We start from the raw sequence: 24,884 nt of genomic DNA on the forward strand, positions 1-24,884 counted from the left end.
TCGGCGTTTGTCTCCCGAATTTCGGCTATTTTTTCTGTCGTTATATGCAATGTCGCAGCAAAACTCACTGGTCAGCCAACTGTCTCTGTTGAATGTACGTAGCATATGCGGGTGGGAGGAGGCCCGGCGATTTCGGATTTGAACCTTAAGCACTTACTGTTTGACCGGCACCGTTCTGGCTGCTCGACGCGGCGGTCTTAGTTGAAAAATTTGAAGCCGTTTCTCGGCGGCAATATTTCGCCGAGTTTTAGTACGAATTGGGAGCGAAGGGCGCGCGTGTCCCGTGATAGGGTTATGTGGACGTTACGTGTATGTTGGCATCTTTTTTTCGATACAGGGGGTCTAACGTCGGCGACGACCAAAAGGGGTTTTCAGTAGCGCCTACGTGCTCGCTCGAGATCTCAATGCGGCACAGCAAACCAGTCCGTATATCATTCCTCTGGAAAACCCTGAGAGGTACGAGATACGCGCCCAGTTGCGATTTTGACTTTCGAAAAGGCGGGAGCACTGACACGGGCTGGACCGCTGCTGTGGCTAGGATTTCTCAAAACGGTATAACTTGGTTGGAGCATAATTCGGAGAGCGATCTTTACGCGATATTGGGTACGGTTTCTCTGTTTCCACTGAGATCTGAGTACGCGATTTAGACGAACTTTGCTGACTCGGACGTCATTCAGCAAATTATACGGCGGACCTGAAGATCAGCATCTTTCGTGGGCAGTCCCTTATATCCAGCTGGTTTCCGAAGCAGCCCGTCTTGTACTTGACTTGGCTCGAGAGTAAAACTCTCGCCATCGTGGCTCAGACGGGCGTGTTCCATTGGGACGTCTCGACGTCGGAGGCGGTGAAGCAGTTCGACCTTACGCTTAATACGGACACCGAAGTGGCGAGCTACAGGCGAACCGACGACGCGAACTGGATAGGGATTTGCGTGTACCAGGCGTCTGATCCACGCCTTAGACATGTCATCCTGCATTCCGTGATCAAACGCCTCTCCTACACCGTCAAATGCGACGCGTTCACGTTTGGGCATCTCGACCCCAACGGTCCCCAGTTCCTCTTTTGCACCGATCGCAAACAGGGAGAACGATACATGACTGTCTACCAGATAAAGGAGGACGAAGTGACTCATATGAAACAGGTCAACTTGCCGTCGGGTCACCCGCGAGACAAGGAGTCTTTCTTTCTAGCGCTCGAGTACAGTTCCGTAACCAGGGCTCACTACCTCCTGTCGTCATCTGGACACCTCTCTATTTACCTGGCCAATATGCAGGAAATCTACGCCAGCTATATTATCCAACCTTCCGAGCAACCTGTCCTGGCCCTCAAATTCGTTCCTGGGCAGGAGGCGTTCGTCTACATCTCTTCCAATCTGACCGTCTATAGCGCCAAAATAAACCCTCGCCACCCCCTTCTCTCCTCCGCCTCGTCCCCCTCTATCCAGGACACCAGTTCCGCCGACCTCCCCGCGGTCCACTCCCCCCCGGCGGACGACGGCACCCTCATCAATCGCTTCAGGAACCTCATCCTTCAAGGAAACTACGGAAATGCCGCAATTTTGGCCTACAAGTCGTCCGAGGTCCCCTCCTCCTCCTCCTCACCTCCCCCCTCCAACCCGATCCTCCGGTCCTCTGTCGCGCTCAAAATCTTGGAAGGGGTCTCCTACCCCCCCGACCAACCCAGCCCGCTCCTCCTCTACATCCAGGAACTCATCAACATCACCTGTCTCTCCGAGGACGAAAGCCTCGCGCTGATCAAATTCGTCCCCGCCGCCAAGTCCAACGTGATCGGCACACTCATCTCTAACAAAAAAATCAAGCCCACCCTCGCCATAGGCAACTCTCTCCGACCCAAAAGCCTGTCGCTCGCCCTCTCCGTCTACACCGCCATCGAAGCACACGACCTCGCCGCCTCCGTCCTAATAGACCTCGGCAAAATAGACAAGCTCTTCGTCTACGCCCAAAAAGTCTCCTTCAACCCCGATTGGCTCGCCCTCCTCTCCCAACTCGTCCAAAACAAAAACGACCTCTCCATCCAATTCGTCAAACACCTCTCCAGCAACCCCAACACGCACATAGACCTCGACGCCGCCCTCGACATCTTCATAGCCTCTCGCAACCACACCTGGCTCACCCAATTCGCCACCATCGTGCTCAACAACGACCCCTCCACCTCCGACCTCCAAACCAAACTTCTGCAGGCGCTCTTCTCCATACTCCCAAAACAGGCCAGGTACCTCATCGAGTCCAACGCCCTCTCCCACTTTCAACCCGCCGCCATCGCCCCGCTCCTCGAGGAACACCAATACATCGACCTCGCCATAAAGTACCACCCCTCCCCCGACGACAAAAAGAGAATCATCCTCCAGCACCTCATCTCCGTCCGCCCGGAAACCATCCTAAACGCCATCAAAGACTTCTCTGACGCCGACCTCCCTTTCTTCGAAAGCTGCTTGAACTCAAACCTCTCCTTCTTCCTCCCCATTTTCTCTTCCTTCCTCGAACAAAACTGGTCTCGGCTCTCCCTCCCCCCATTCTTCAACCTCCTCCTCTCCACCGATTCCAAGTCCCCCAACTTCCGCCCCATCCTCCACCGCCTCCTCCATCGCCTCTTCCAAACTCAGCCAGACCCCTCCTTCTCCATCGCCTACGCCCGCTCCTGCATCTCCACCTCCTCCTGGCAAGACCTCCTCCGCCTCTGCCAAGACGGACCCTACGACCCCCTGCCCCTCCTCCAGCTTCTTCTCGACTCGCAACTCCCGGACCTGCGCTCGCCCCTCGTTCTCTGTCTGCGCCACAACCAATTCGACCAACTCGCCCACCACCTCGTCTCTACAAACCAACTCCCTCACCTCTTCTCCTCCCTCCAGTACTTCAACTCCTCCATCATCCCCCCGCTCATCGCCGCTCTCCTGGACGCCCGCGCCGACGACTCCTTCGTCTCCTCCCTCATCAACTCGTTCCCCTCCATCGACCAGCCCTCCCTCAACACCCTCCTCTCGCAACTCGAACAGCGCCAACAACTCCCAATCGCTCGCGACTGGCTCCTCCGGCAATCCAAGACTCTCCCACCCAACCCCGTCACCGACACCCACCTCTCCATCCATACCGCCCTGGCCAAAATACACGTCATCACCCACACCCAACCCGAACACTTTCTCAACACCAACCCCTACTACGACCACCTCGAACTCGGCCGCTTCTGCACCGAATCCTTCCCCGACCTCGCGCTCATCTCCTACCTCTCCTCCCCCACCCCCTGCGAAGACCCCCTCTTCCAACTCTGCATCGACTGCCAGTACTTCCACCAACTCATCTCCTACCTCCTCCGCAAAAACGACCTCTCTCTCTGGGAAAAGTGCGCCTCCTACCTCGTCAAATCCCCCTCCTCCAACACCACCTTCTTCCAAACTCTCCAAGACTCCCTCATCCAATTCAACACCGTCGCCCCCATCGCCCTCATCCTCAAAGCCTTTCACACCTTCGAATCCCTCATCACCGACTTCGTCAAACTGCTCCAAAACCTCGCCGACCCCGCCTACGAGTTCTTCTCCACCCCCGCGTTTCAGGACGTCCTCCTTCTCACCCTCATACACTTTCACTCTGTCAACCCCGCCCTTCACTCCGAAGACACCATCCTCAACTACGTAAAAATGTTCGACAAATTCGACTACGCCGCCATAGGCAAAACCGCCTCCGACGTTCACCTCTATTCAATCGCTCTCCTCGCCTACCAAAAGGGACAACTCTACCTCTCCGCCCTCTCCCTCATCCTAGACCACATGTCCGACGACGACCCCAACCTCTCCAATGCACAACAATTCGTCTCCGACCACAAACGCCCCGAACTCTACTCCGCGCTCGCCAAAAAACAACTCGAACTCAACATCCTCCCCGACGCCCTCAACAACCTCATCCACTCCAACGACCCCACTCTCTATCGCGACGCCATCCAATGCGTCAGCTCCCGCTTCGAACAGTACACCTCCTCCCACAGCTTCCCCCCCTTCCCCACCCCCTCCTCCCCCTTCGACTCCTCGTCTCTCGACTACTCCACTCTAGAATACCAGTACTCCATCTCTCCCACTCTATTTCCCCTCTCCAAACTCCCCTTCCGCGACCCCGACCTCCCCCCCGACCTCTTCCAATTCTACCAAATCCTGTCTAAATACCTCTCCTGTCTTCAGACCTCCATCTCGGACCCCTTCCTGGACGACAGCTACCTCCTCTCTCTCTGTCTGCTCCACGACTGGGCCTCCATCCTCTCGTTCCTCCGCTCCCCCTCCAACCACGCCAACGTCATCCAAGTCGCCCAGTTCCTCTACTCCCTTCACTTCGTCATCGCCTCTCACATCCTCTTCTCCTTCAAAGACGACCACTCCCACCTCGTCTCCACCTGCATCGACTTCAACGACCTCTCCCGCGCCCTTCAATTCTCCGACTCGGTCCCCTCCCTCAAAAAAACCCTAGACGCCTCCCTATCCCGCTCCAACAACGAATTCGCCATGTCCGCCTCTGTGTCACTCATCCTTCAAAACCAACTAGACTACGTCATCAACGTCTACACCCCCGCCAAACACTTCGACCTACTCATATCCTGCATAGAACGCGCCATCTCCTCCCACCAAAACGTCTCCACCTCCATCTACTTCGAACTCGCCAAGCTGTACGCCCACCACCAACCCTCCCACTTCCTCGACTTCCTCCGACTCAACTTCCCTCGCCTCAACAGCCCCCGCCTCGTCGAGTTCTGCTCCTCCATCCAACAACACAGCGCACTCGTCCTCATCTACCAACTCACTCTCGAATTCGACCAATGCGCACTCACCATGATCAAGTTCCTCTCCACCTTCGACCATGACCTCATGCTCCAAATCCTACCCCAACTCAAACGCTCCACCACCTTCTACTCTATCCTCGAACACTACCTCGACTTCCATCCCGACCACGTCGACGAAATCCTCCAATTCAACCCCAGCTTTCGACTCGACCCTCTCCGCGTCATCGAAATCACCAAACAACGCGACCTCCTTCCCCTCATCAGACCCTACCTCGAACGCATACAAAAACAAAAATACACTGCGCAACCTGCTCTGGACGCCCTCTACGAGATCCTCATCTCCGAGGAAGACTACGACGCCTTCAATGCCTGCATCCCCCATATGAGCACGCCACACATGCGCCAATTTTCCGCCCTCCTCTCCTCCCATCCCCTCGTCGAGTTCAAACGCATCTCCGCTAACCTCTACGCCCACCTCGGCGACTACGACCGCGCTCTAGACATCCTCAGCTCCAACCAACTCCACCTCGACCTCATCCTCGTCCTTTCCACCTCCAAACGCTCCCAACTCGCCGAGCGCTTCCTCTTCCAATACCTGTCCTCCCCAGACAACCTCTCCATCGCCGTCTCCCTCTTGTATCATTGCTACGACATCCTCTCCCCAGACGTCGTCCTCTCCCACGCCCTCCGCACCAACAAGCTCTCCTGGACTTGGCCCTATTGGGTCCAGTTTCTCCGCGACTCCCACGAAAAGCTCAGCTCCATCGCCCCCACCCCCCCTCAATCGTAGCTGCGGGCCGGTGCGCGAGGCGAAAATCGCCAAAGACGCGACCCGCCTCATGTGTGTGTGCAAATAAACGCAACGCCTCAACCAGTGCACAAAGACGACGAACAACGTGTTTTCTTGTCAAACCGCCCTTCTTGAAAGAAGGGCACGTGCAGTGAGGATTTGTATATGTACAAAAAAGAACTGCTCTTTTATTTGACAGGCTAACTCCGAAAAACAAGCAATTCATCACGGGGCTAGAGACAGTTGGTTTGAAGAGGATACTTGTCCTCGAATTCGTCTTTTAACTTTTTGATGGTTTCTGATTTTATGGGGTGGTCCCTGACATCCTTGAACCACGCCTTGATGTGCTTTTCGTCCAGCTTGGGAGAGTGAGCAAACGTGGACAAGGAAGTCATGTACTCATCTGGGGTGGTCTTCAAGATTGTGCTTTCGTGGTACTTCAGCAGGTACAAGCTGAACGAATACAAAATGTCAATCCCCTCGTAAAGCAATACGTCCCATATTCGCAAGGTAAGCTCGAAAGATGGCATGTCTAAGTAGCACTTCAAATACCATTTGATGGTGTAGTGAATAGCTTGAATGGGCTGGGTAACGCAGTTCGAGAGAGACTTGTACAGCTTTGGCAGCATGGTCTCGACCAACCGGTCGTGAACATAAAACGCTTTTTTCAATCCACGAAAACTCGTCTGGAAGCGCTCTGTCAGTCTAAACCTCTCATCCTGCATGATAGTGGCCAACAGCCAAAACGCCTCTTCTTCTTCCATATACATCAAGATCAGGCCTGTTATGTCGCTCATGCCTTGGCAATAGCCCACCGCGGGATCGTAAATGCTGTAACAACGTAAAATATTGTATAGAGAGATTTGGCCCAGACCAAATCTCTCGTGAAACAAAAAGTGATTTCGATATGTTCTGGCCACGTCCAGATCGATCTGGATTTTGTCAGAACGGCCAGATTCCCGAGCTAATAGCTTCTGATACCTGGTAGTGTGTCTCTCATGCGTGGCACCCGCGCCTGAAATAACGCGCCAGACGCCGGGCCTCAAAGAATTCGGCACTCCGTTGTACAAATATTTTCTCAATTTTCGTTTGATGTTTGTGTCCTGTACCATTACCGTAGAATATGTTGAGGTGTTCTCTTGCGAGTTCAGCTTCGATAACAGCTTGATCCATTTCCGAGTCTGGTGATTCAGTTTCTTTGTTTTCTCGGGCTTCAGCCATATTCGATTGTTCCCACCAACCTCTGATTTTTGCCTCGACACAGTGTCTGGATAGCTGTCTTCCTCTTCCTGTCTCGACTCCGTACCGCTCATGCGTATGAACCCGTATCGGTCCAGCGATAGTCCTAGCACATCTACATCAGGGTTTTGCGACATCTGGTCTAAAATTCGACGTATCTCGTTCTTTCGTCGCTTGTCGTATAGGCTTTTTTCATACCTTACGCCAATGTCCCCCCCGGACGTCAGCAAAATGTGGCACACCAACTCCGCTCCAAACAGCACCGCTGTGTGCAGCGGCGTCTCACCTTTTGCGTTTCTTATGTTTATGTCCGCCCCTTGCTCGATAAGATATTTCGCTCCCCCCGAACAGTCATTCTTGCTCACCAAATGCAGAGCCGTGTTCTTCTCCTCGTCCATCAAGTTCACGCTGGCCTTCGTCGCCAACATCCGAATCAGCTCCTCAGAACCCATCTCCGCCGCCAAATGCAGCGGCGTCGTCGCATCCTCTTCGCTGTTCCAGTAAACGGCATCTAAAATCCACGACGCGCGTCAAAAAAAACAACCCCTCGTCAGTCAAACCCGATTCTCTCAGTGCCGCGTACGTATCGTCTCACATCTTCCTCATGTCCGCCCCCAACCAGGTTATGTACACACGCCCCCACACACATACATCTTATACACGCATCGAACACGCCACGCTGGCCTGACTCGCCCCACCGACTTCTCACGCACCATTCTGCTCGCAGAGCAGCTTCACTAAGGGCACGTCTAGCTGCTTCGTGGCAATATGCAGTGCCGTGTATCCCTGCGAGTTCCTAAAACTTAGCTGCTTCAATTTCGAGCCCTTTGACAGCATCATAGTCACAGAATTCTTGTTTCCTGCCTTCGTTGCAAGATGCAGAGGCAAGCACCCATCTTTATCTTGTACCAGCAGATCTATTTTTGGAAATGCCAACAACGTCTCTAGTACCGAAGTATTCTTTATTGCGTAGTGCAATGGTGTCCTTCCCTTCTTATCCGGCTTATTCGGGTCACAGCCATTCTCCCCCAAGATCTTCACGAGCTCCGTGTTCCCTTTTTTAACTGCGATGTGCAGAAGTGTCTGGCGTTTCAATCCAAACGTGTGGTCCACACGGTTTTTCTGTTGACTTAAAATCTTAATGACTTCTTGAACGTGACCCTCAAGAACCGCTGTGTAAATTGTACTTCGTTCCAATTGAAAGTTTGATGTTGAGTCCTTGGAAAGGTCAGTCTTCGACTGCCCCCTCCTAGACCCATTACTGACACGCCCCTTGACAACCCCATTGGGCAACTCGTACTTCGACGTCCTTTCTCTGTCAGTATTGTTCACCCAACCCGAGTTCTCGCCTTCAGCTCGCGCGGGTGAATTTTCGGCGATATCGGCCATTGAAAACAGAGAGAGTTAACATTCAATTCGTCAAGTAGAAACTACACATCATTGCTCCTGTGCATAAAATTCAGAGCTAAAAAAAATCGCTTCTGTGCATTTTTTTTATCATACACGCTCGATTGTTTGCATCAGCCATTCCTCTACGTTAAATGTGCAATATTTCGCCACCAATACGCGTAGCTCATCACCCTTCTGAAACTCACCTCAAATGAGCGTCCTCTTCACACGCATCCTCAGCATGTGGCTTCCTCAAAGTGTCTCTCAGCGTGTCATTCTGTCGCGAGCGTTCTCTGCGCTCCGTAGCTCCACCACTGCATCCTCTTTCTTTTCGCCTCCGAGATTCTCTTCTCCCTGCTCGTGTCGTAGCCATGCTCCTTTTATCTCGAGGACTCCGAATCGCGCACACTTCTCAGGCACACTCCATACACAAAACACACATGCCATTTTCTCGCTACACTCAAAAATGAGCCGCGTCTCGAGAGCAGCGGTTGCTACGGTGCGAGGTCATCAGGCCTGTTTTTCTTCCCTCTCCTGACGTTGCTAAAAGCACCTATTCGCGCTGCCAGGAGACTCTGCGCTCTTCTATCACTCGTACACAATAATGCATATGGACATGCGGACCTCACCTCCGATCATAGAGAAGCCAGACCGGGAAATGCAGGGATATCTGCAGCTGAAACGGAATGCGAGTGAGTATGGCTCGTCAAGCGACGCGCGGACAGCTCTCAATCAGAATACTCGCAACACGCATATGCAGAAAAAAATAAAAAAAAGAATAGGTGCAATGAACATATGCACGCAACAAAGCGATATTGTCTCCAGATGTAAGCTGTGGCGTTAAAGTAACATACATTGTTCATAACAAATGCGTCCGGAGCGCAGAGTAGCACACATGAATCAAGCATACAATACTAGAGAGGTGTACAACTGTGCGTTCCTATAAATCAAATAAACCAAAGGAGAGGAGAGCCAACTGGTTGTTGTTTTCACACATAAACTAAAAGCCAGCGACCTCCTCTCTTCCAGTGGCAAGTTTTCAGTTCATTATATATCACCTCAGACGAATGCCACGCTCCCATGCTCACTCTTGAGCCTTTCTTTTCAGCCACAATTAGACTAAGAAATGAACAAGCGCTAAGACAGAGGCATAAGTGAACAGCCTGAGAAGAACGGAGTGAGGCGCTGTGAGTAGTAGCCCAATGTCGGAAGCTGAATGATTGCAAGTAAGAAAGAGGGTTAGCTTGTGAAGACGGAGGAAAGAGAAGGCTCGACAGTCCTAGCGGTGCACCTCCTGATGACATCAGAGAAAGAGGCATATAAGCATAAAATACACGGAAGATGACGTACGTGATGTAGATGAAGGCTCTGGAGTAGGAGTGGGGCTAGGTGAAGGCTCTGGAGTAGGAGTGGGGCTAGGTGAAGGCTCTGGAGTAGGAGTGGGGCTAGGTGAAGGCTCTGGAGTAGGAGTGGGGCTAGGTGAAGGCTCTGGAGTAGGAGTGGGGCTAGGTGAAGGCTCTGGAGTAGGAGTGGGGCTAGGTGATGGCTCTGGAGTAGGAGTGGGGCTAGGTGATGGCTCTGGAGTAGGAGTGGGGTTAGGTGAAGGCTCTGGAGTGGGAGTGGGGCTAGGTGATGGCTCTGGAGTGGGAGTGGGGTTAGGTGAAGGCTCTGGAGTGGGAGTGGGGCTAGGTGATGGCTCTGGAGTGGGAGTGGGGCTAGGTGATGGCTCCGGCTCTGGCTCTGGAGTAGGAGTGGGGCTAGGTGATGGCTCTGGAGTAGGAGTGGGGTTAGGCGCTGGCTCTGGAGTAGGAGTGGGGCTAGGTGATGGCTCTGGAGTAGGAGTGGGGCTAGGTGATGGCTCCGGCTCTGGCTCTGGAGTAGGAGTGGGACTAGGTGATGGCTCTGGCCCTGGAGTAGGAAGTTAGAGCAGTTACCAGAATTGAACCAGATTTTGATTCCGATATTTATTCGGATGTCAGTGTTGCAGGTGTATTTAATATGAGTTCAGTGTACTTTGAGAAAACTGAAATGACACCCTAGATGAAGCGGGAAAATGTTACGTGGTACCGCACACGTGCCATACATCAATACGCTACTACGTATGAAGGAACCAGGACCAGCACCCTATTCTCTCACTCGAAAACCTCTCACTCGAAAATTACGCGCCTCTCATATAGAGAGAGGAGCGATGCACATTCTCACAAAAATCCAGTATGTTTCACACACACGCACAACAAAGAAAGGTCAAATATCGGGCGTAGAAGCACATTTTGAAAAAAACCGACAACTTTGAACATACCGCCGCTAGTCGAGCACACACTGCTCGATCCGCTGAGTTGAGTCCCTGACAATATACTAAACGCGGTGATTAGAAGAAACAATAAGATAGAAAGGTTAGAGAGAGATACACGAAACACAAATTTCAGGCATGTTAAAGAGAGATACGTTACCATTCACCATCTCCTAACTGAGTGTTCTTAAATGTGTCCTCGGAAAGAGTTCCAGTGAGAGGGTTGTTGCTCGCTTTCCTATATGCGAGAAAATAAGTTGTATCCGGGGGAGGGAGGTTAGTGAATCGCTCGGTGCGCTCCTACGCACATTCCTCCCTTTCTGCGGACGTCTTTCAGGGAACAACGTCACCAACAAAAAAAAGGAGTTCGCGCTCCTACACTATAGCTAGCACGTACAGGACTAGAAGTCTAGGTGAGTTGACGGTGGGAATTTCTCCACTAAGGTTGTTATCTGAAATATCTCTAAAGGTCGGAAAGTTTGGTAAGAAAACGTGCATGTTCAGAGAGACACAAGTGCGACTTCCACTCCCTCAATACGGCAATAGCCTCTCGTGCGTCGGAAGGGTAATCACATTCGATATACGGACGTACAGATACATTATAGATCCAATAGTCATCGTTGGAATATTACCGCTCAATTTGTTGCCCTTCAGGGAGCTAGAGAGAGGTAAAAGATTGGTCAGGATGCGCATCAAGAGGAAGGGATAGGCAAAACGAGGTGCCTCGAAATCGCAAAAAAAACAAGAGTGCGTACAGATAAAGAATGCTTGACTTAGTCAAAAGGTCACTGGGGATGCTTCCCTCGAACTGATTGTTGGAGACATCGCTAGATAACAACCAAGTAGGGAGAGAATTTTGTCAGGGGGGGGCTATACGGAAATTCTTGGTAATCGAAAAGCATCCACAAACTAAGCAGATACAAAAAGGGGAAAAAGAGAAGAGCGATACTCGTAGAACCGGACGCGCACGACACAGGGCTCTTCCAATTCCTCAGGTATGTAGGGCACCGCAGAATGCTCTCGCATACTCACGCACTCCAAGACACGTACAGTTTATACAAGTTACTTATTCCAGTGAAATTTGGCAGATTTCCTGACAATTTGTTGTGATGTGCTGACCTACACGCAGTTTGAGAGGTGAAGAAAGTTAGCATGCGCCTCTCAAGGGGCGAAAAGTAAATTCGTGTTCTGAGTTATTCCGTACAGAATTTTTATTGTGCTCGAAGACAGGATAGAAGAAGGAAAAGTGCCTGTAAATTGATTGTCACCAAGATGTCTGCGGGTAGGAGAGAGAATTAGGTTAGAGGACCCTCGCGCACACTCTCTCTTACGAGGAGACACTGCCGATAAAAAAGTATACGCACAAATCTTCCAGGGAGCTCAGTTTGAACAGATCATTCGAATTTTCTAAGTTCGATGAGAACTTGTTGTTTTCGAGAGACCTAGTGATTTATAAAAATGATGGGGGTAAGTGATAAGCGGATGGCCTGTTCTTCAGAGCGATCTAGGCACATTCGCAGCGTCTTTACGTACAATACGACGAGACTTGACGGGAACTTCGTAGGAAGTTCGCTGAGCTGATTGGCACCAAGTCCCCTAGAAGAAAGGGTCAGCTCGAAAACAACTTGAAGAAATGGAAAATAGAGTATGGGAAGGACGTACAGACGTATAATGGAGTCGGGGAGTGAGGGGATAGCGCCCGAGATCTGATTACCATAAAGTCGCCTGGAAGAGGAATTCTCGGTCAGCGAGTTAAACAAAAAAAAAAAATTCTTTCAGATGCACGTACAAAATCTCAAGATTGCTCAAACTAGTGAAGTGATTCAGGTCGATTTTCATGGCACAACCAATAATGGATCTATTGTTGATAGAGTGTTGTTTGTTTTAATAAGAATGCCAGGCGCGCGTCTGTCTCTACGTCTAGAGTTACACGTACATTTCTCTTGCCGATTTGAGTTCCGAAATGGTACTGGGCAGAGAACCACCCCCACTCATATCTACATCATAAAATCCACTGTAAAAGAAGGGGGTTAGAGTCTCGTGTACGGATAAGAGCTAGCATAATGCCGCAAGGACGTGCTCATCGTCTTATGCATACATACAAAACTGATACCTTATTACTGCCATCGCTAAAGGTTAAAAAAGAAGTGTCAGAAGATGTCACCGAAATGAGGAGCCTAGTTCAATTCTCTAACTCTAGAGCGCACCAAGCTCCCCAATTGCATACAAAAAAACAAAATATACCATGTGACACCGTATCCTGATTTGCAATAGTCTGCACCCCCACTTTTGTAAGGCAGGACATCCAGACTCATTAAATTCGGAAATTGATCCACAAAATCTTTGAAAAAGTCACTTTCAGCGGCCCTAGCCACAGGAAGTCCAGCAGTGATACAAAGTATGGCCAGCAGGAGGGTGAGAGCAGTTGAGGACATGTTTTCCAGCAAGCTGAATATAGAATATAATTGAATGAAATGCACTTAAAAAATTTTTTGTGGATTTAGATACAAGACACACTAGCATAGCAGATATCCAGCGGGATATCAGTATAGAGATAATAAAGCGGGATTTTATCAAAAATATGAGTAAGCTGTGGTAAATCTGATTCGAGGTGTGACTGTGGTATAGTTTAGAAGAAAGCGGATTATAGGAAAAACGAATTGTGAAATTTTTTCAATGTAAGAAAAGCGAAGCAGAGGATAGGAATTCTACCTCTTTGAAGGCAGGAGAAATATCTTTGTAGCCACAGTCAAGAGGGGGAGAAGTTGAGCCACAGACTCTGCAAGCGGGTGTACGTTCAAAACGCTTATCTGAGAAAGTATGAATATCGTTAAAGTGACATTATGAGAAAACATAAAATTGGAATTACCTGGTCTCTTGGGACATCCCCCTTTGGTCACGCGTTGTGTCCGTAGTATTCATGAGCGGTACAACCTCGCTGTTCTTGAGGTTGAGGGGGAAGCTCGTGCACGGGGCATCCACGCACGTAGTCTGCACGAATCAGATTTAGCGCATGTACCCTGGTACCAACATTGGCGCCGAAGAAGATATGCGTTGTAATATCGTGCGTATGGTAGTTATTCTCGGCACTTTAAGAAAAAGCACCTCGTGAGAACACTTGCAAATACAGGCTAACTCGCGCACTACGACCCGCAATACTTCCTGTGTGATAGGCATGCTTTCTCTTGCAGAGCTTACTGCGAGCCTGAGGGTACCCTGCCTCTTCGTCCTCTCTCGAAAAAGGCCGAATTGAAAATTTTCGCGTAACGGTTAAAATAACGATCAAATAGGGATCAAATCGCTAAGTTAACTCAGAGGCGGATGCATTTATTTGTGCGCGGTATTTTGCATGCCATTCTCGAGGTAGTAGTTAGAAACGTATCCCGGCGTTTCTTTTTGAATTAGGGAACAGGTGGCGACCTCAATTTTGCTTTTTTTAATGTCGGCCGTGCGATGTCGAAGTTTAGGCTGAGGCGAATTTGATTTTTGTTCATAGTTAAGGGCATTCTTCGTTGCGATGACCGGCGAAAATGCGTCTGTCTCTGGTTCAAGTCTGGTTCGTGAAATACGAAAGCGTTGGGCTCGATCGAATTTGTATTCCGGGACGAGATCTAGGAAACGCGGTTTTGCTTACTTTCCTCTCTTTTGGAACTACGTGCATAGGCCGAAGACAAGGGAGAACGTGGCATTCGAGTTATCGAAGAAACAATAGTAGAACAACGCACATCATCGGCCACCAGGCATTCAAAGAAGAGTGGCGGCTGTGCCCGTGGACCGGAACGTATTGTGAAATCAGATGAAAAAAATGAACGCAAGGATGGTGTTGCCATTGTAGAAAATCGGGCAAAACTTAGTTCAAATTCTCAAGACAGCTCTTACGGTGTTGATGAGATCGACGCAGAGCTTTCAGCTTCTATCGAGCACGAGCCGGATGCGGACACGATTGCTCATACATATTCTAGTGGCAGCGAGTCCAGCGACGCGGAAGAAGCGACTTTTTTCGAAGAGGGTGAAAAACCTCACTCGCACGGACGAGAATCACACCGGAGCGTAAAAAAGGCCGAATTCTTAAAAGACTCTGTTCGTAGCAAGATCAGAAGAGAGGCCGTCCTCTCATTCGATAATGTGGAGACGGCAGAGCTGGATGCAGGCCAGTTCTTGATGAAAATCGCAGAGAGACAAAAAACGATCAAGTTGGCTACATGCGAGCAGATTAGTTTCGAAGGCGAGGAAACGTGCTTCGAGGAACTTGGTGATGAGCCGGATCAGAGTACAGACGATGAGGATGCTCACGATGGCACCGACGTAATATCACTCGAGATCGAAGACGACGACGGTTCGTGCGTCCAAAATAATAACGGTCATGTCGTTTCACTTAACATGTCGCTTGATCAAAATCTGATTAGCGCATCATGCGACTGTTCTGTAGAACCGGGCGCCCCATCCTCAGGCTGTGTATTTGAATCGGGAGGAGCGAGTATTGAAGGATCTCGAACGAAGGTAGCGACCGCCTTGCTAGCTCAGAGCACGGACGACTTAACTGACAATTCTGGAAGTCTTGGAAGTCTCTCTGAAGGGACACGTAATTCTTTGTGTGTTTCTCGTCTTCATGAATTTTCATCGAAAAAAAGGCCATCCGAAGGGTTGTTGACAAATTCTCAACATTCTTCCGCCGAGCATTTAAGTCGCGCGAATTCCTTCGACTCCGTCGCTGATATCGTGACCGCGTCCTGCGCTCAAGGTGATACAGCCAGATCAACCGAAGCCAACGAATTTCGAGACAAGTGCTCTTGCTCAGCAAGCAAAATGTGCGCCGGCATCGATACGAGCTCTTCTAGCGAACCCTTCATGCTGACGACAAGTTCCTCCAAACCTCGCGTTGGTACCAAGCGACACCCGACTTGTCCAGAAGCCGAGCGCTTCGCCCTTGACGCCTCGAATATAAACCTAAAAGATAACTCAGACATTTACTCTGACGACAACTTCGACCAATGGCTTTCAGAAAAAAAAAGAAGGAGAATTCTGTCTGATAGCATCCACAGAAGAAAACTCTCTCGTTCTATTTCGTTCTCTCGATCCGACCAGAAATGGCAAAGCATCTCTCAGTTAGTCAAAAGTACCGAAAATCATTCCAGCTCCCCTCTTCCATCTCGAACCCCACCTTTTTTCTGTTTACAGCCTTCCTCTTCTTCTACTGTATTTTCCGAAAGCAACAGAATTCATCTCTCTAAGCTTCAAGCTTCTCTAAAGCTATCCAACTCTCAAAAAATTTCGTCCGCCATCCTGTTTCAGCATGCCTACGACAACTGAGATTCCCCCTCTTCCCATCTTTCTCAGCTGAAGCGATTTCTCTGAAATATCAGTCCGCGTCGTCGCACCTACTAGAACCTCTGTCTTCGCACAAATTAACTCGAAAATTACTATCCTTTTGTGTACTTATGTGACGCGTTTAGCAAACCATTTCTCAATCGCATACTCTCCGCTCACAACGATCAAACGCCAATTACAATAGGTCCGTGGACCCATATACTATACTCTCTACTCGGCCGGTGCATCGTCCTCATCCAAGCTATCCGCACTTGTATATACAGATTGCATGTGGCATAGATACGCAGGCGCTATTGCACCCAAAAAAATGTCACGTTATACACTCCGAGACACCTCTTCTAGACTCGTTATGCTACTTCAAAAAAGGATATCGCTACTATCGCTTCCTTACACGTGCACTCGCGGGTCGAGAATTAATGTTCAACCATAATGCCTTGATTCTTTGTATCATGCAACAACGTTTTCATTGCATTTAAAATTCTGAGTATATTGCCTCTGTCGCCGATGATCTGTGTTATCTTTTCCCTCACCTTATATAAGGAGACAACCATATGCAAACCTCGCGAACTTACATCATTTATTTCATAGCACACGAACAAAACTATACATGCGGCGCCTATGTTGTACATATACGGATTGTGTGTGTAATCTATTACTACCTTGTGAACATTTCTTCACATTGCAATGCTACCGTTCCACATATCGGACGTCTTATTTTTTTCTATATTGGACACGCTGTGCTTCACACATGTCGTCTCAGTACGCATTGCGCACCCCGATGCATCAGCTGATGTATGCCCAGGATATCTCATATCCGCTACATCGCTAACGTATCTCTGAGGCGGCATCAGTATCAATGTATCTCTAAGACAGCACTATCATTCTACACGAGCTTTCATAGCAAAAGTAGATATGTCCGGTCCACTGATTTGAACAAGTGTGCTGCTAGGATTATGGATTAGGGCAGTCATATAAAGACGTCGAAATTTTTTTTTTGCGGCTGCTATTTTCATTTTCTTATTGAAAAAGTAGAGTTCGATATTTTTTATTGTTAGCAACCGTTCCAAATTTGGCCTGAAGAGTTCGATGCCAGATCAACGTGGTTGGTGGACCGGACACAGCCCAGTGAATAGAGAGGCAGCTTGTTTCAATCATGGGACTGACATTACAAGCTTTTATGTTGCTTAGTTTATTGGGGTCACGTTCATCCTATGTACTAGTTTTTGAAAGTGAGTTTTTTGTGGGTCTGGTCACATAATTTCTCATGTCGAAATGTCTAAGGATATTAAAGCTAACTGTTGTAATAGCACAGATATTTATTAGTGCATAGACCACCAATATGTGCTTACTATGTTCGCCGCAACTCTATTCTTATCAAAAAGCTGCTTTCAATAATCAAGAAGGATGGGTGACTTCGATGTATGGGGTTATGTATTTGTGTACATGAACATGCAGTAAAGTGCGGTAACTTTCAGGACTAAGTGAGCCGGATAGAGAAGATAGAATTGATTGAAGCTCTGGCTTACGTTGGTTCCAACTTGAGATATGTATGCCGAAGAATGTTTGAAAGTTTTGAAATGAAGGGCAGGCTATGGCGTTTGATAACGGATCTCAGCGAGTTAAAAGAACTGCATTTAGAATATTAATAGGAGAATTCTTGGGCATGCAAAATAGGTATTGCATGAGTCCGTTGTATTTACGCGGATTGAGGCTTTATGCCGCATTTAGATGTATAGTAGATTGTAGAATTGGTATAGATTAGGAAGACATTAACAAATTGAAAATTTTAGTATTATACGCTCTTGCGCAGACACAATCTATACATTATCGACAGTATGCTTACTTGGCAATAACAAAAAAAACCGCGATTGTAGGCATATCAATGTCAATGAATTAACCGGATATACAGCACGAATCCTTCAGTGAAAAACTTAGTTGCTGTATGTGACGAGAGTTCCGTAAATACTGCATATCTGCGAGTGATGGATTGAGCCGCGTAATTCTGAGCAACTAACACATCACACTTATATCTTATATCTAATTGGATCTTGTTTGACCTTCAGATATACCTCCTTCAACCACCTTCTCTCCTTTCCGAGCTGGTTTCCAGCAGGCCTATGATATCCGTACGTTTACTACGACAAATACTAAGTGTGTGAGACGTATCAAGGCATATATGATATATATGCGTGTATCTCGGGCATATGTACTCTGATCTGATATTTAACATTGCTTCGGTAAATATCAGGCTTATGAATTACAACGAGACTAATAATTATGTGGGCCATAGGTTGGTTGGCATGACGTCGCTAAGGCATATATTCATAATGTAATTTAACGAATTACGCGCGTTCCTCAGATAAGATTTTTACTAGCACGATTTCCCTCAACTGCCAATCTCTATAATCTCCACCACATGGTGATTTTGGCCACAAGATAATAGTAAATTTATATGATATTCGTTATAAGTCGATAGTTAATGTAGAATTTCTGTGCGTAATTGGGCAGATTCACTCATATCATTTCTTCTCCACATGCACACTACTATGCAAAAGCACTTCACCAGAAATTGCATTTTCACTGATGTCGGGACATAAATTCTTTGCACTATAGTGACATGTCAAAAAACGGTTTTATGAATCCCATTATGTGTATTCGAAATTTTCTTAATAGAACTTGTAGGCTAGTGTCTATTTTTCGCAAACGCATATGTTCGTGTGTTTTTACATAGTTCAGGCGTATCCCACACTGCACATATTTTTGTCACTGCCAGATTGAAGAAGGTGAGTTCTACGTACTTCAATACTAATAATACTAGTTTTTGATCGAAAAACTTGTCAAAAACCAGCTTGCAGGTAACTTGGTGCCAGTCAACAAAATTATAAACTTATGTAGCTTGCATGCTCTATTTCGACCGATGTTCACATCGTATACTGTGAGGGCGCATTTACGCTGTACGTGAATTATGCCAAAAATTTTTCAGATAAGAAGGTTTGTCGTGTTATCCCAAGTCTAACTAACTTTTTGTGTTGTATAGAGATTCAACTCAAAACCTGCTGACTCCTGAAATTGTTAATCTTGGAAACAAGCTCGAAAAATTCTACGTTATTTTGAAATGCACTGTGATCTACGGTGTATTGAGTACACTGCCGTGCTTGGGTCATCAATAAAGCAATCAAGTGATGTCTAGCCAAGGCTGGTTTTTTACTCTTGCAACGTGCTCTTTTTGTGACCTTTTATATATTTGCACAACAACATATTTTCATTGTCTGACGTAGTAGTAACAGCTTGATGTACCTACTTGATTGAAGCCCAGATATTGGTACTTGAAAATTGGTTGGCGCAATTTTAGCTACAGTCTGGCTGCAAATTGTAACACACATATTAACCATAATTTTATATTGTCTCCTATAGCAAGTTGGGCTATGTAGTGCTAATTGGTAGATCCAGACATGATCTCTATAAATGGATTTTGTGTTGGGACTTCACTGTTCTATGTCTTCTTCGGCTGGAGAACGTCGCTATGTCTTTGATTTGGCTCGTACTACGGTTGCAATGCTTTTCTTTTTGGCATTGGCGTTCGTTTATAGTTTCAACTTATAGACTGCCTAGAATTAGCGATTGTGTCTGCGCGTTCGATTAATTTTCATACTCAACAGCAAAAATAAAGAAAATTGTGCATTTTGACAGCATTTGGACGTATTCTGGTGTGTTCGAAAGAAGCCTATTATTGCAGTACTGTTTCATCATTCTGTTTATTGTTCTTGTTACAGACAAACCTTGGTAGACATCGATTCTGAGACGTATACAATTGTATGCAGGCGCATACAAAGGCACAAATCGTACAATTTTAACACGGCACTATAACGAGATGATAAAAAAATACGGAAAAACAACAGGTGGAAGCACAATCAGACTACAAATAGTTTGAGGTCTCTCTATATGGCAAAACACTGGTAGCGACCGTGGCATTTTAGTATTATGTGCATGATTATGCAAAATACCATTTTGCAACAAATTTTGTATTCAACGGTGTAAAAACTATATCGATCGTTTTGATATGAGACACGAGGTAACAGCGTCTCTACATAAGCTTGTTAGATTTATAAAATTGCACCGAAAATTTATGCAGAGAATAAAGCATGTATTATGGGCTCAGCTGGTTGAAAACTGCGTAACACGCTTGCTTTTACAGCGATTATTTTTTTTCTCTTATCTGTGGTTTCGTATTCTTTCTACAATCGTCACAGTGCGAGCGTTATAGCTTCTTGTAGAATTCATGCGATTTTGTGCGTTACAGAAATGACGGGTGATGTTTCAAATTTTGAAATTGTAGCAGAGACGCTCAAGGGTTAAATAGGTCAAATTAAAAGGGTGTAAGAGTGCTGTTCATTGTGTTTTTAAAAGGGTATAGAGAGATATTCAGGACGAAATTAAGCGAAACACAAAAATAATAAAAATATAAATACGTAAAAATGAATTAAATGACTAAAGCTTTATATGATATTTTTTTAATATATATTTTTATAATATTAAAATATAATATTTAAATTAATATTACATATACAAAAAAGTTGTTATATCGAATTAAAAGTATATTGTTGTAATAAATTAAAAGCAATTTTTTTAATTAAAAAGGTTATCATTTTAGATATAACTAATTATTATATTTAATATGATATTATATATAATATACTTTTAATAATTGATATTATATTATTAAATTTTATATTTAATAAATATGTTATAAAATATATAAAATATTGAAATATAAATTATATATATATATAGCTAGTTGTATAAGATGAATATATATAATAATGATAATTTTATATTGTGAATATAAAAGATAATAATAATTAATATTATTATTATAAATTAATAAAGAGAATAGTTATTATAGATGAGTTATAGATGAGTTATAATATATTATATATCATGTATAATATATAATATGAATAATATATAGTAAAAGATATATTAGATATATATATAGTTACCTGGTTGATCCTGCCAGTAGTTATATGCTTGTCACGATGATTAAGCCATGCAAGTGTAAGTATAAGTTTTTTATTTATAGAAAACGAGACTGCGGACAGCTCAATAGTGCAGTTTAATTAATCTAAGTAATTATAAATTATATGGATAACCGTAGGAAATCTAGGGCTAATACATGATTTATATTAGTTTTGTTAGAAATAAGTGAGTAATAACAAAAAAGTATATAATCTGTGTAAAAGCAGGTTATAGAAAGTATGAAAATTGTTTATAATTATTTAAACGAGTAATTACAAGAGAATCTGCCCTATCAACTATGGTAGGTTAGATAGAGGCTAACCTAGGTTATAACGGGTGACGGGGATTTAGAGTTTGATTCCGGAGAGGGAGCCTGAGAAATGGCTACCACTTCCACGGAAGGCAGCAGGCGCGTAAATTACCCAATTGTAAATATTTTCTATAATATATAAATATGCAAATATTATGTATATTATAGGAATGTACAGAGGTAGAGAAATGACGTAAAGGTGATTTTGGTTATACCAAGATATGCTTTAATGATAATGAGTTAAAATAACAATTAGAATATTAAATTGGAGGGCAAGTCTGGTGCCAGCAGCCGCGGTAATTCCAGCTCCAATAGTGTATATTAAAATTGTTGAAGTTAAAAAGTTCGTAGTTGAAGTTTATATTTTTATAGTTTATATTTGATTATTTATAATAGTTAGATATAAAATATAGAAAGATTTAATAAATATAATACCTTAATTAAATTATAGTGATTGAAGGAATAATAAGTTTTATACAAAATATGAGTAACAATTAAGGTATATGATAGATTTAAGTATATATAATGAATGAAAATGATTGGGATTAGATGTATTGGTTGGCTAGAGGTGAAATTCTATGATTCAACCAAGACAAACTAAAGCGAAAGCATTTAATAAGAGTAATTTTGTCAATAAAGAACGAAGGGATAAGGATCGAAGATGATTAGATACCGTCGTAGTTTATCCAGTAAATGATGATAATTAAAGGTTTGATATATATTAAAATATCTAATAGTTCTATATGGATTAGAAGATAAATGTATATATTAAGAATTTTGATGAGAAATCGTTGAATATTTATATTTCTTGGGGGAGTATGTTAGCAAGAATGAAACTTAAAGGAATTGACGGAAGGGCACAACAAGGAGTGGAACTTGCGGCTTAATTTGACTCAACACGGGAAATTTTACCAAGGTAGGATATGAAAAGGATTGACAGATTAATATAATTAGCGAATAAAGGATCTTTCTTGATATCATAAGTGGTGGTGCATGGCCGTTCTTAGTTGGTGGAGTGATTTGTCAGGTTAATTCCGATAACGAACGAGATGATAAAAATATGTTGTATTTTCAGTTATTATATATATATATTATATATGTATAATAATGAAAAAATAGATCATATTTGATTAATTACGATCAAATATTAAGTAATTTGAAAAGTATCGCAATAACAGGTCTGTGATGCCCTTTGATATCTTGGGCTGCACGCGTGTTACAATAATAACAAGAGAATGATTTAATAAGCAGATTTATATATTAATATTATATTAGTATATAAATTAAATATAGCTATATGAAATATAGCTAAGAGCATATAAAATGTTATTTAATTAGTTGGGGATAGATTATTGTAATTATTAATCTTGAACAAGGAATTCCTAGTAATTACATGTCATCAACATGTGATGATTAAGTCCCTGCCCTTTGTACACACCGCCCGTCGCTCCTACCGATTGGATTATGAGATGAAAATTAAGGAGTAGTTTGTTATATATGTATATCTATACCTCTATATAACTATATTACAAATTAATTTGAATTTTATAATTTAGAGGAAGGAGAAGTCGTAACAAGGTCTCCGTAGGTGAACCTGCGGAGGGATCATTAGAGAGTTATAAATTAAAAACAATAAATATATAATATAGTATTCTATAAATTATATAAACTATATTTATGATAAAAAGATATATATATAAATAAATAATATTTAATATAAAAATAAAAATATATTAATAATGGATATCTTGGTTCCTTTTAAACGATGATGAGCGTAGTTAGATACGATAATATTATTATGAATTACAAATATGTTATAAACAATTAGTTTATATGAATAATAAAGTTCTCTAATGCGAAATGCACTATATATCATATATAGATATATAGTATAAATATTTCAAATATTATATTATAATATATATATATTATATATTATTATGTTATATAAAATATAATCTTTTATATAATCAAATCTATGATATATTCAATTATATATATATATACAAATATATATAGAGATAATACATATATATATATTTGTGTATATATATAGATATAATGAGATATATTTGAAATATTTAAGATGACCCTCTGAATTTAAGCATATTACTAAGAGGAGGTTAAGTTATAAAAAAAGAAAACAAATGTGATTCTATTAGTAACGGCGAGTGAAAGTAGATAAAAGTTCAATTATTGAAATTGATTATATCTATTAGTAATAATAGTATAAATAAATAATCAATAATGTAATATTAGTTACAATAATATTTATTTAATAATGTATATATAATATTAATTGATTTTGAAATAAAATAATAATATAAGGTTAAAGTCCTGTAATTTTATATATATACATATTATATATATGATTATTGTAATAAGAGTCGATTTGTTTGAGATTGCAAATCTAATAAAATATATATATATTCTGAATATATATATAAAGAGATAGATTACTCTTAAAACTAAATATGATATATAAAAGGAGACCGATAGTGAATATTTAAAAAGTACCGTGAGGGAATGATGAAAAGAACTTTGAAAAAAGAGAGTTAAATAGACTTTGAAATTATTAATATAATTAACGTTATTGACATCATCTAATATAATATATTATTCTCTATATATCTATATATATAGAATAGTATACTATAAAAATATGTTATATATTAAATAAAAATATATAATAATATATTATAAATGATATGATATTAATAATAACCGTCTTGAAACACGGACCAAGGAGTCTAAAATTAAAGCAAGTATTATTATTTAGTCAAAATAAATATACATATAGAAATAGAAATAATATTCAGTTTATAGGATTTAGTTTTTTTATATAAAAAATAAATCACTTATAGTTTTAATTTTAGGACCCGAAAGATGGTGAACTATTCCTGTATAGGTAGAAGTTTTAAGAAATTAAAATGGATGACCGTAGCAATGTTGACGTGCAAATCACTTGTATAATATGGGAATAGGTGCGAAAGACTAATCGAACCATTTAGTAGCTGGTTTCCTCCGAAATATCTCTAAGGATAGCGGGTATAATAAATATCTATATATATATATATTATATTAAATCTAATATATATATAATTTAGTATTATGAGGTAAAGAAATGATAAGAGTTAATGTATAATATAACTTCGGTTATATTATACGGTTAGGAATAAATATTATTTCTAAACTATTCTCAAACTTTAAATATGTAATATATATGTATTATACCTAGTTGGCCATGATTTGGTAAGCAGATATGGTTATATGGGATCAACCATAAGTAAAGATAAGATGTTAAAATGAATTTATCGAATATTGATAAAGGTAAAAGCTATGATTTAATAAAGACAGCAGGAAGGTGATTATGGAAGTAGATATCCTCTAAGAAGTGTGTAACAACATACCTGCCGAATTAAATTGTGCTTAAAATGGATAACGCATAAGTGATCGACAAATTAAATATAATATACTTATATATTATATATTTGTTTAATATTATTAATATATTAATTATTGGTATATCACTAATAATTATATATATTAATATATAATTAATATCGATTCTTTACAAGATTTATTATAACAAATTATATAAATCTTAGTAGGAGGACATTAATATTTATATAAAGTAATAAAGTGATTTATTATGAATAAATATTAAGAGCAGATCTTGGTTATAGTAGCAAATACTCATAATAAAATTCAATAATCATATTGATTATATATATATGAGGACC

The 24,884-nt window shown here is 43.1% G+C and overlaps 4 protein-coding genes and 1 long non-coding RNA gene across 12 annotated transcripts; 3 read left to right on the forward strand and 2 right to left on the reverse strand.

Annotated features, from left to right (window-relative positions):
- Positions 1–1,093: 1,093 nt before the first annotated feature.
- On the forward strand, positions 1,094–5,569 carry LOC126316993 (probable clathrin heavy chain 1). The gene has a single exon (XM_049993028.1). It carries the CDS (start codon positions 1,094–1,096, stop codon positions 5,567–5,569), a length of 4,476 nt encoding a protein of 1,491 aa, XP_049848985.1.
- On the reverse strand, positions 5,547–8,826 carry LOC126316906 (uncharacterized). The gene is made up of 2 exons (XM_049992929.1): positions 7,522–8,826; positions 5,547–7,319 (listed from the first exon to the last, which is right to left on the reverse strand). Exons 1-2 carry the CDS (start codon positions 8,195–8,197, stop codon positions 5,803–5,805), a joined length of 2,193 nt encoding a protein of 730 aa, XP_049848886.1. The 5' UTR covers positions 8,198–8,826; the 3' UTR covers positions 5,547–5,802.
- A 199-nt stretch (positions 8,827–9,025) lies between these two features.
- Positions 9,026–12,963, reverse strand: LOC126316908 (uncharacterized). 5 transcript variants are annotated; one of them, XM_049992935.1, is made up of 16 exons: positions 12,732–12,963; positions 12,590–12,616; positions 12,424–12,501; positions 12,277–12,345; positions 12,150–12,212; positions 12,021–12,083; positions 11,852–11,929; positions 11,692–11,763; positions 11,538–11,606; positions 11,243–11,314; positions 11,080–11,145; positions 10,885–10,950; positions 10,648–10,725; positions 10,497–10,552; positions 9,548–10,105; positions 9,026–9,409 (listed from the first exon to the last, which is right to left on the reverse strand). In XM_049992935.1, the coding sequence occupies exons 1-16, from the start codon at positions 12,920–12,922 to the stop codon at positions 9,312–9,314; spliced, it is 1,704 nt and encodes a 567-aa protein (XP_049848892.1). In that variant the 5' UTR covers positions 12,923–12,963; the 3' UTR covers positions 9,026–9,311. The 5 variants fall into 5 exon arrangements, with proteins under 5 accessions (XP_049848892.1, XP_049848895.1, XP_049848896.1 ...); XM_049992938.1 differs by having other exon boundaries at positions 9,548–9,967; positions 12,732–12,959; XM_049992939.1 differs by having other exon boundaries at positions 9,548–9,745; positions 12,021–12,212; positions 12,732–12,959.
- Positions 12,964–13,371: 408 nt separating this feature from the next.
- Positions 13,372–18,293, forward strand: LOC126316911 (uncharacterized). 3 transcript variants are annotated; one of them, XR_007556337.1, is made up of 5 exons: positions 13,661–14,043; positions 14,151–17,044; positions 17,123–17,755; positions 17,879–17,941; positions 18,106–18,293. XR_007556337.1 is itself a non-coding variant. In XM_049992941.1 (3 exons), exons 2-3 carry the CDS (start codon positions 14,005–14,007, stop codon positions 15,795–15,797), a joined length of 1,686 nt encoding a protein of 561 aa, XP_049848898.1. In that variant the 5' UTR covers positions 13,372–13,551; positions 13,661–14,004; the 3' UTR covers positions 15,798–16,343. The 3 variants fall into 3 exon arrangements, 1 of the variants encoding a protein (XP_049848898.1); XR_007556336.1 differs by having other exon boundaries at positions 17,879–18,293; XM_049992941.1 differs by lacking the exons at positions 17,123–17,755; positions 17,879–17,941; positions 18,106–18,293 and adding an exon at positions 13,372–13,551 and having other exon boundaries at positions 14,151–16,343.
- Positions 18,294–18,504: 211 nt separating this feature from the next.
- On the forward strand, positions 18,505–19,502 carry LOC126316925 (uncharacterized). 2 transcript variants are annotated; one of them, XR_007556339.1, is made up of 3 exons: positions 18,505–18,769; positions 18,853–19,137; positions 19,230–19,502. It is a non-coding gene; the product is annotated as an uncharacterized LOC126316925 (long non-coding RNA). The 2 variants fall into 2 exon arrangements; XR_007556338.1 differs by having other exon boundaries at positions 18,853–19,502.
- The last annotated feature ends 5,382 nt before the right edge of the window (positions 19,503–24,884 follow it).

Source organism: Schistocerca gregaria, unplaced genomic scaffold, assembly GCF_023897955.1.
Source record: "Schistocerca gregaria isolate iqSchGreg1 unplaced genomic scaffold, iqSchGreg1.2 ptg000615l, whole genome shotgun sequence".
Taxonomy (NCBI): Eukaryota; Metazoa; Arthropoda; class Insecta; order Orthoptera; family Acrididae; genus Schistocerca; species Schistocerca gregaria.

Bases quoted from the DNA above. Each gene is read 5' to 3' on its own strand.
- LOC126316908 (XM_049992934.1), bottom strand. From the start codon at position 12,922: ATGTCCTCAACTGCTCTCACCCTCCTGCTGGCCATACTTTGTATCACT. The intron at 12,617-12,731 runs GTATATTTTGTT...TTTAACCTTTAG, and splicing joins TCAGGATACGGTGTCACATG to CGATGGCAGTAATAAGGTAT. The intron at 10,951-11,079 runs GTACGTCCGTAT...TCCGACCTTTAG, and splicing joins ATTGGATCTATAATGTATCT to AGATATTTCAGATAACAACC.
- LOC126316911 (XM_049992941.1), top strand. From the start codon at position 14,005: ATGACCGGCGAAAATGCGTCTGTCTCTGGTTCAAGTCTG. The intron at 14,044-14,150 runs GTTCGTGAAATA...CTACGTGCATAG, and splicing joins CTGTCTCTGGTTCAAGTCTG to GCCGAAGACAAGGGAGAACG.
- LOC126316993 (XM_049993028.1), top strand. From the start codon at position 1,094: ATGACTGTCTACCAGATAAAGGAGGACGAAGTGACTCATATGAAACAG.
- LOC126316906 (XM_049992929.1), bottom strand. From the start codon at position 8,197: ATGGCCGATATCGCCGAAAATTCACCCGCGCGAGCTGAAGGCGAGAAC. The intron at 7,320-7,521 runs GTGCGTGAGAAG...CGTGGATTTTAG, and splicing joins GCTGCTCTGCGAGCAGAATG to ATGCCGTTTACTGGAACAGC.